The sequence below is a fragment of the Rutilus rutilus genome, assembly GCF_951802725.1.
Source record: "Rutilus rutilus genome assembly, chromosome: 25".
Classification (NCBI taxonomy): Eukaryota; Metazoa; Chordata; class Actinopteri; order Cypriniformes; family Leuciscidae; genus Rutilus; species Rutilus rutilus.
The window spans coordinates 24,310,730-24,320,640 of record NC_140229.1 but is presented as its reverse complement, the minus strand read 5'-3'; the positions used below and the strand labels follow the sequence as shown (position 1 = coordinate 24,320,640).

The window sequence follows — 9,911 nt, the reverse complement described above, 5'->3', positions numbered from 1 at the left end:
ATATTTAGATTGTCTCATTGCATTATGCAGCAGCAACATGCAAACCATTGTATTGCATACAGGATGACTTGGATGAAGCAGTGGAAAATGGCTTGACAAACACAGTTTTCTTTCCTGTGTTGACATATTTCCTCTTCCTGAACAGATTAGGAAGGGATAACTCAAAGGGTATGTCCTTGTGGGATTGCCAACAGACTTTTGCTTACTTCACAGTCCTGCAAACTTGAACGCTTGTACCATGAACACAATCAATAAAGAGTTTGTACATTCATAACAGGAGATCTTTCCACCAACTTCACGTACTCCTGCAGAATTGTTTATTTTTGGCGTAGGATCCCAGGGTGAAGGTTTTGATGGAGATGGCAGTAGTCATCTGATGAATGGTAGGCAGTCAGATTGATTTGGGAGCTGACTCAACAGAAAAAGTCCAAAGAGCCCAATTCCATGTCTGGTCCCTCGATTTGGCTCGTTTAACATACGGCAGGGGTCTTCAGAGCAACAACAATAAATTATCATATTTATATATATATATATATTGTGCATTTTAGGTGGGAGTGACAATGAAACCTTTAGCATCTTAAATTTAGGTTTAATTGAAGTTAACATTAATGCATATACCATTAAAAATTGCAGTACGTTTTTTTTTTTTTTTTTTTTTTTTATCAAGGATGCATTAAATTGATCAAAAGTGACAGTAAAGACTTTTACATTGTTGAAAATTACTGTTTTTAGTCTTTTTTGTCGATTAAATGAGTGGTGAGCATAAAATACATCTTGTATATATAATCTAATATATAAGATATTTTAAATGTATGTTTTTTTTATGAGTACACAATCATTAAATGGCATCAAAGTATAATGCGCACTAACACTAAACTAACTCACAATGAAAAAATTAGATTTATTAAATTTGTTAAGGTATTTCTTCCTTTATGCCAGAACATTTTCTGCTACCATCTGCACTGTATTAAAATCACCACAGTAAAAATAAAACCGTAACATTTACAAGTGAAGTTATGGATCAGTGTGTGGCTTAACGCAACAGATCTGTACCGGCTCTTTCACTTTTCCAAATGGGTGGAAACCCCAGAAAGAGGGGGAGCGAAGAAAATCAAAAGTTGCAGGTTTTCTAAGTGGGACACACGCTACCTGAAGGCCAGTCGCTGCTATTTGTTGCTGGATTATCTGTGTGCGCTGACTTGGTGCGATCGCAAAGTGATGGAGGCCTGTCTGGTGCAACATAACTCCAACATGTTTCACCTGCCACAGGTATTAGTCCATATTTTAACCCCACGCTAAGTCTCCAAACTCTTTTCCCGGCCCTGAATGTTCTGTGGTTTTCCCGCTGCGCAGCCTGCTTCATGCAGTCAACATTCACACACACACACATACACGCTCATTACACACGGACACACCAAGGGAGTCAGTCGCTTGTTGTAATTTTGTTCTTTCTTGTTTCAATTAGATTCAATTTGCCTTTATTAATACTTTACATTTAATTTGGGGCAGCCACCGTTACATAAGTGACACCCGAACAGGGACCTCAATTTTCCTTGAACCTTTACATTTGAATTTTACATGAACCTTGAATTTGAGTTTCACTAAATGATTACTTGAAATTGGTCATTGTCAACACTTTAAACTGAAATGTTTGTGACATTGTGGCAACTGAACTGAACCAAAACAGCTTTGCCCTTTAAAACTGAAAAGGTTTTTTTTTTTTTTGTGTGAGTGTGTGTGAGGAAATGCTTTTTGTTTTGTGAACTTGAACTTTATTTAAAAAAAAAAAAAAAAAAAAAAACGTATTAACCCTTTGTTGAACTGCTGTCAAACTGATCAACCTAACTAAGATTTGAAAGCTGTAGTAATGATCAATTAAGTGGTTGATATCTAATTGTTGATGCGTGAAATTAAGTGAACTGTGGGGTGAATTGTCGGGACAGAAACATGTCACACTGAACTCGTGGGGTACTCTGTTGTAATTTTATTCTTTCAAACATTCGGTACATTACTTTAAGTCCGAACATTGACATTTCACTACATTTTTACACACTACATATACATTGACAATCAGACATGGCTGCCACTCCTCCTCTTTCACCATCCACTTTTGTGGAGATGGAACCACTAGACATTGCTCCTCCAGTCTGGCCTCCTGCTCTCCGTCCTCAGCTCTCTTCGCCTGGACCCCTTCGTGCTCCTCTCCCCTTCACTCCCACTCAAGCCAGCACCACCAACTTCCCAGGAACCCATGCGCGGTTTGCAACTTCAACACTAGCTGATATGTACATCACCAGAGCCTTCATCTCTATCTTCAGTGACACAGCAGGACTTGCCTGGCATCCTACCAACTTCTGGAAAAGAAATGCATCAACTCATTCAACAAGTTAAAGGAAACCAGGGCACTCTGATGGAAGGAGCTCACTTCACAAAGTCTCCATCCATGAACCCGGTGTCCTCTCTATCTAGCCAATGAGGAAGCAGAAATTCCATTAGGATGGATTAACAGACAAAAAAAGTGTTCACCATACCTTTGTTGTTCTTTCTGCCAAAGCCCTGGTCTATGCAGTCATGTTAGGATTGGACTTTATCTTCTCCAGTGGGCTGCAGATCAATGTTGCAGATCAAAAAAAAAAATCATTTAAGTCTAATCCTAAAGAGGATTATCCTTTCCAGCCAGGACATTCATGTGTACCAGTTATAAGCTCCCAACAGCCTCTCCTTACTAACTTCTGTTCCTCCTCTTCTACTTGATATATCTCGACCACCAGCCTACCTGGATGAAAAGACACTAATTGACATTGCTGTAAATGATGCCCCCTTACCTCCTGAAGGCAAGTAACAGCTATGGCAGATCCTAGAGTCAACCCTTCAAGTTTATACCCTTCGTCCAGGACGTACTGAAGTACTACAGCATCACACACCACCCACCAGGTGCCTAAAAAACAATGACTGTACGAAACCCGCCAAACAAGCTGTCATAAAAGAGCAGCTGAAGGAGATGTTGACTGCTGCCATCATAGAACCATCATACTCTGGATGGGACCTCATCTTGGTAACTAAAAAATATGGAAGCCTCAGGTTTTGTGTGGACTACAGGAAAGTGAATGCCATTACAGAGAATGATACGTACTCTTTACCCAACATTACTGAGATCATGGAGTCATTGTCTGGAGCGGCCTTTTTTTTCCCCCACCATTGACCTTAACAGTGGCTACTGGCAGGTGAGCATGGATCAAGAAAGTGAGCCAAAGACTGCCTTCACAACTCCATCAGGACTGTTCTAGTTTAATGTAATTAACCGTTTGGGTTAAAGAATGCCCCAGCAACTTTCCAGAGGCTAATGGAGAGTGTTTTAGGATAATTGCATGGAAACATTTGTTTTGTCTACATTGATGATATAAGTATTTACTCACCATCTGTAGCCCAGCACCTCAAGGCTGTTCTTCACAAGCTGCAAATGGCTGGCCTAACCATAACATTGGCCTAACAAGCACATTCTGCCTAACAAACACTTTCTGTCATCAGGAAATAACATTTCTGGGACATGTTGTCATCGTCCAAGGCATATCTGCAGACCCAAGTAAAGTGGGGGCTATACGGTCATACCCTGTGCCTACCAACATCAAAGAGGTCCAGCGCTTCACTTCGCTGGACCTATCAGTGCACTGAAACAAAAAGGAGTTTCATTCCTCTGGACACAGCAATGTCAGGCAGCCTTTGGACATTTGAAATACTGTCTTACCTCTCCTCCCATTCTTGGCCATCCTTACCTTCAACTTCCTTTCACTGTCTACATTGATGTTAGTGACACTGGTTTGGGTGCCGAGTTGACCCACTGGAAGAAATGGAGATTGGAACAGGTTATTGGTTATTGCTTATTGCTTATAGAACCTTGAACAAAGCAGAGACCAATTACTTACTTACAGAAAATGAATGTTTAGCTGGAAAAATGGCAGCACTACCTAGAGCACAAACTGTTCACTGTCATCACGGACCACTCAGCACTACAATGGGTAATGTCTTCCAAAAAACCACAAGTTGCCTCATCAGGTGGGCCTTGCGACTTTAGAGATTTGATTTTATCATTGAATATCATAAAGAAAAACTAAACATGGCACCTGATGCTCTGTCTCGGATTCACACCAGTTGTAGCCTGTACACCACCAAACAGGCGAATGCTGGACTTCCGATGTCTCCAGCTACCATCTGGGAGGAACAGCACAAAGACCCTGCAATCACAATCACACTTCAAGCACCAGCAGAAAATGATTCACCTCTAAAAGACAAGTATGAGGTAATGGAGGATAAACTTGTTTAGTAATTTTCCCAGATTGTATTGAAGAATACAAGAATGATTAGTGGAAAGAAAACATCCTACATACACTTAAGTGTATCTTTTATAGCACTTTATCTATTTGCGTCTATACATTTCAATTACAGTACATATCTTTAAAGGCCATTTTTTTCTGGTTGTTGATGGTATTTTCTGATTTATGGAGTGATAAAAAGAGAAATCCAAAATGCCCTCTGTAAAAAACCTTTGACTCTATGTCAAAAAATGAAATACGTTTTTTAAAAACAACTTCATCCAACGTTCAGATTTTTGTCCTATAAAATGTAGGCAAATTAGTGCATATTTAATTAGATAATGCCTAGCAACCACCCAAAATACCCTAGCAACCACCCAGAATACCTTAGCAACCACCTAGCAACACCCTAGCAACCACCCAAAACATCCTAGTAACCACCCAAAATACCCTAGAAACCACCTAGCAACCACCCAGAACACCCTAGCAACTACCCAAAATACCCTAGCAACCACCTAGCAACCACCCAAAAGACCCTAGCAACCACCCAAAATATCCTAGCAACCGCATAGCAACCACCCATAATACCCTAGCAACCACCCAGAACACCCTAGCAACCGCTTAGCAACCACCCAGAATACCCTAGCAACCGCCTAGCAACACCATAGCGACCACCCATAACATCCTAGCAACCGCCTAGCAAAAAACGTTCTGGTCCAAACTTTCTCAAGCCAACTTAAAGTTTGTCTCTGCGAACTTTTGCATCTAGTTATCATTATTAGTATAATTTTTTTCCCTTTTCCCCTGGGGTGTCTTGCCTTTAATTGCTATTCTTTCGGTCACACTTTAGTTTGGGGAACACATATTCACTATTAACTATGACTTTTGCCTCAATGAACTCCTAAGTTACTGCTTATTAATAGTTAAGTTTAGTATGTGGTTGGATTAAGCTAACTAAACATAGATGTTTAGATGGACTAAAGAATATCACTAATACACTGATTAATAATACAAATAATACATTGTATTATTCAGGACATCAATAAAGTTTAATTATGAACTGTGACTCTCTTTGAAAGTTTTCAATTATGACAATAAACCTGAACTATAATTTACTTTTCTTCAATAATTAACTGGCATATTTCCTGAAGGGAAATATAAAAGGAAAGTTACATGTGTAATTCACATGACCAACTTCATCCTGTATGTTTAACAACAGTCTGATTGTGAAAGTCAGGATATTAATTATGGATGGGTTCTGAAAGAAACTAATAACAAAAAGGTTTGAGGATCTTAAAAGTATATATTATTTATAGAAAAACAAGGCATTGGAAAGTTTGTAAGTACATCAGAAGTTTATTTAAATAACACTTGCCTGACGGCTAATGCTACTGTGTTTGGCTCAAGGTCAAGGTGCAAAGGACCCTAGGTTGATTTTACTCCAAACCATCCCTTGAATTTTGTACTTTAGACTTTACATATAATGACACTGAGTGATTCTGTGATAATAAATGCATTTAAATAAACACAATCTGAAAGTGACTTACCTTTAAGTTCCTTTATGCATAAATATGTGAAACATTTCCTCAATACAGTTCCTTTATATAAATACTTGACACACAAACATAGATGAGGAACAAAACACAGTTCACTCCAGGAGAGAAACTAGTACCAAAACTGTCTGAAAGTGTAAAATAAACTATAGAAAGTAGTACAACCTGCAAAATGAACAGAGAAGATGGACAAACCACTGATGTCTACGAAAATGCTGACGATATAAAAGGTAAGATTGGAAGAGATCATAGACTCAAGATAAAAATTTAAATAAAAACTCAGTTTTCATGCTTTCAGTTGATGTGTGCTTTGTTTATGGATAAATAAAGAGAATAACATCATGTCTCTGTTGTTCAGGAAGGGGTTGTATGAGGATCATAAGCTCCAGAGCAGCTCTAGTGTGTTTGGTGCTGCTGGGTGTTCTTCTGCTGACTGCAGTCATAGTGCTGGGCGTCATGTTCGCTCTAGAGAGATCACAAATCAACAATACCAGAGACGAGAGAATCCAGCTGCTAACCAAGATTACCAACTTAACTCAACTAAACGCACAGTTAAATCAGGAGAGAAATGAACTGTCAAAAAATCTTGGAGAAAGGGGTAAATGTGAAGTATATGTTTTTGTATATATATCTGTATATGTAAGTGTTTTTTTTTTTTTTTTTTTTTTTTTTTTTACAGGATAATAAATAACTAATTATTTAGGTGAGAAATTAAGTTTGTAGATCAGGTTGATGGGAATAAAGTGCTTAAACCTAAACTGGCTGTGTTTACAGATGGATGGATTTACTATAAATCCAATCTTTACCTCCTTTCCTCTGAGAAGAAGAGCTGGACTGAGAGCAGAAGATACTGTACAGAGAGAGGAGCAGATCTGATCATCATACACAACAGAGAAGAACAAGTGAGAAAACTCTAACTGGATAGTTTATAGGAAGAACTATCTTTAAGACCTAAATGTGTTATTGTTTCATTTTCTCAGGATTTTGCTTTTTGGAAAATATCTGCTGGTGTTGGTCTTGTGTGGATTGGTCTGACTGACAGTGATTTGGAGGGCAGATGGAAATGGGTTGATGGCAGCACACCGACCTCTGGGTGAGAAATGACTGAACTGATTATTATGTAATAAATGATTCTCAAGTATCATATCACACAGATGTTGCTCTGTTGATGCAGGTTCTGGGCAGGTGCAGAGCCTGGTGGACAAACAAGAGAGAACTGTGCCCTAAGTCATGCAACAGGATGGGATGATTATCCATGCGATGATCTTTTTAAATTTATCTGTGAGAAGAGAATTTTGAATTAAGTCAATGAACATCTCAGGTTGACTGTAACCCTGTTCCCTGAAAAAGCGGGAATGAGATGCTGCCTGAACAGCGCTAAAAACATTTTTGTTTGACCGGTTGTGAACACGTGTGGCAAACACACCAAGAATTTGATAGCCTCTGACGTGCACATTCCTATGACATCATCATCAGGTTATTTAAGCCAAGTTCTTGGCGTGTTTGCCACACGTGTTCACAACCGGTCAAACAAAAATGTTTTCCCATAGCGCTGTTCGTGCAGGTTTATGTTTTTTTAGGAGTGGCCTTGTAGAACCGGAGCTGCCATCCCTGTTTAAATGCAATGGGCAGATGTGGAACATGGGGCATTTTTAATACAAAAATCAGATTTCAACTTGTATTCATCTCGAAATATGGAGATATGGATCACTTATTTCCCTAATTTCTCCCATACCAAAAATTGTTCCCTTAAAACAGTTTGACCCCGTACTTGTTTACCAAAAAAAGGTAAATCCAGTCCATATTTAATTTTGCCAAATGGTGTATGTTACTTGTGTCATGGAAATTTTAAACTGTATATTAAACTAACCATGTTTCTAACATTTAACATCTAACATTTGAACAGGATGTATTGTACGAAACCAATGGAAAACTTGTGACTTTGAGTTGTGTGCGTATGTATGTATAAATAACAAAGTTTGGGAAATTATACTAGACAGTCTGTTAGAATATTGTGATTAGCAAATGAAGTCATGATTAAAACAAAGTTTGCTTTACCTAGTAACAGAGGGGTTTGCATATGAAGAACCAATCAAATAGTGGGGAAATTATGTAATGCAGCATACATTTATGCCATACCTCTATACTATAAAAACTGTTGTATTCTTGTGCACTGTGGGATTGTCTCAATGGAATTTGTCTGAGATCCTCCGGCCTTGCTTCTTCTTGGGAGAGTTTCTCTGAGAACTGCTCGAAGACTCTCCCGGCCGTTATTAAAGCATTTAGAGGACATTTGCTGATGTCTGTCTGTTCATTTCTGCTGCGCAGCAGGTCAGTTTAGGGAAGCAAGAAGTTAGAGTAAGAGACTCGGCCAGTTGTCGACGGAAGACGCAAAGAGCTGGAGTATAAAGGTTATTAAGTGTCGATTTGTAGACGCTCTGTGTCGATTAGTAGACGCAACAGATTTATTTTGGAGACTCTGCCAGTTGTCGACTGAAGACGCAAGAGCTGGAGTATAAAAGTTATTAAGTGTCGATTTGCAGACGCTAGATAGTCAGCTTTAGGTATCCACTACACTTGACATACATAATGTGCTAGCTATGAAATTAACATAATATTTCCATTGTGTTATATTTTCAGTGTTATAAATCACACATCTAGATCAATTGCCTCAGCTTCAGCTCCATACTCTCTCCTGGACTTGGGACCGGATCAAGGAACAGTTAAAAAAAAAGCCTTAAAGTACAATAATACATTTTTATAATCAATAATCAAACTTTTAATGGAGGGACATAAATCTCTCAGATTTCATGTGTATGTCTTGTGGGTTTGGAATGACATGAAAGTGAGTAATTAATGACTGAATTAAAATTTTTGTGTGAACTATAACCCTTAAATAAATATAAAAAACAAAAAGTGTGCTATTTAAAAATTATTTTAGCTAACTGCACTGACACCAAAAACATGAACCATAAATTGATCAGCTGTCTGAACTTCTGATGTACCGGTAACAACCTAAAAGCTCCAACAACATAAAAATTCCCCACACCACCCACCGTTAAAATTAGCATATGCATCGAACCTCAGTTAAATAAACACAATGTGGATTGCTGAAACAAATACTCTAGTGACCTTCTTCAGTGTGTTGAAGTTCCTTTATGCATTAATACTTTACGTTTCCACAAATAGTTCCTTTCCGAATAAATACTGGCCACACAAACAGAGATGAGGAACAAAACAGTTCTTTCCAGGAGAGAAACTAGAACTTGGCATCTTGACAACAACAAAACAGTCTAAAAGTGTAAACAACAAAATAAAAAGGGGTACAACTCAGAAAATGCACAGAGAAGATGGGGAAAAAAACATTGATGATGTCTAAGAATAATATGTAGATGTTGTAAGAGGTGAAGTTGGAAAAGAGATCAAACTCTTCTTAATGAGAATCCAGTCATCTGAACTCACAGGTACTGAGACTGATCATGTATACATTTTAGCATTGTTCACTGATATATTATTTTACCACTTTAAAATTAAATTACTTTAACCATTTATACTGCACTAAGATTGTCTAGGCTTGTGAATAATGGTTTGGATAAAGGTTTGATGATGGAATCAAAAGACAGAATAAAGAAGAGGCATCTATATGGAGTACATTTTGTGCCATAATTAAACAAACAAATCCAGCATTTTGCAAACAAACTCAATCTGCTTTGCAAAGGAAAACTCGACTTGCAAACAAACGGAAAGCAATGTGCAAGTACAAAGGTCAATTTGAGTGGAGTGGAGTAACAAATATGTATTGTGTTTTACAAATATAAATAAATGAGCCTAGATAATATCACAAATAATTTATTTTCACAAATAAATGCAAACCATCCTACAAATTGCATGTAACATTTGAACAAATACAAATGCATATCTGTCTGTTATTTGTATCCACTAGATTTGGTTACATGCAATTTGTAGGATGGTTTGCATTGGTTTGTGAAATATTATCTAGGCTCATTTATTTATATTTGTAAAACACAATACATATTTGTTACTCCAC

At 37.9% G+C, this 9,911-nt stretch overlaps 1 protein-coding gene across 1 annotated transcript; it reads left to right on the top strand.

Annotated features, from left to right (window-relative positions):
* The first annotated feature begins 5,924 nt into the window (after window positions 1–5,924).
* Window positions 5,925–8,154, top strand: LOC311285631 (CD209 antigen-like protein C). The gene is made up of 5 exons (XM_084401364.1): window positions 5,925–6,093; window positions 6,222–6,461; window positions 6,638–6,765; window positions 6,844–6,956; window positions 7,038–8,154. The coding sequence occupies exons 1-5, from the start codon at window positions 6,036–6,038 to the stop codon at window positions 7,165–7,167; spliced, it is 669 nt and encodes a 222-aa protein (XP_084257490.1). The 5' UTR covers window positions 5,925–6,035; the 3' UTR covers window positions 7,168–8,154.
* The last annotated feature ends 1,757 nt before the right edge of the window (window positions 8,155–9,911 follow it).

Excerpts from the sequence above, each read along its gene's own strand:
- LOC311285631 (XM_084401364.1), top strand. The coding sequence starts at position 6,036 with ATGAACAGAGAAGATGGACAAACCACTGATGTCTACGAAAATGCTGAC. Across the intron at positions 6,462-6,637 it reads AAAAAATCTTGGAGAAAGGG|ATGGATGGATTTACTATAAA; the intron begins GTAAATGTGAAG and ends CTGTGTTTACAG. Across the intron at positions 6,957-7,037 it reads GGCAGCACACCGACCTCTGG|GTTCTGGGCAGGTGCAGAGC; the intron begins GTGAGAAATGAC and ends CTGTTGATGCAG.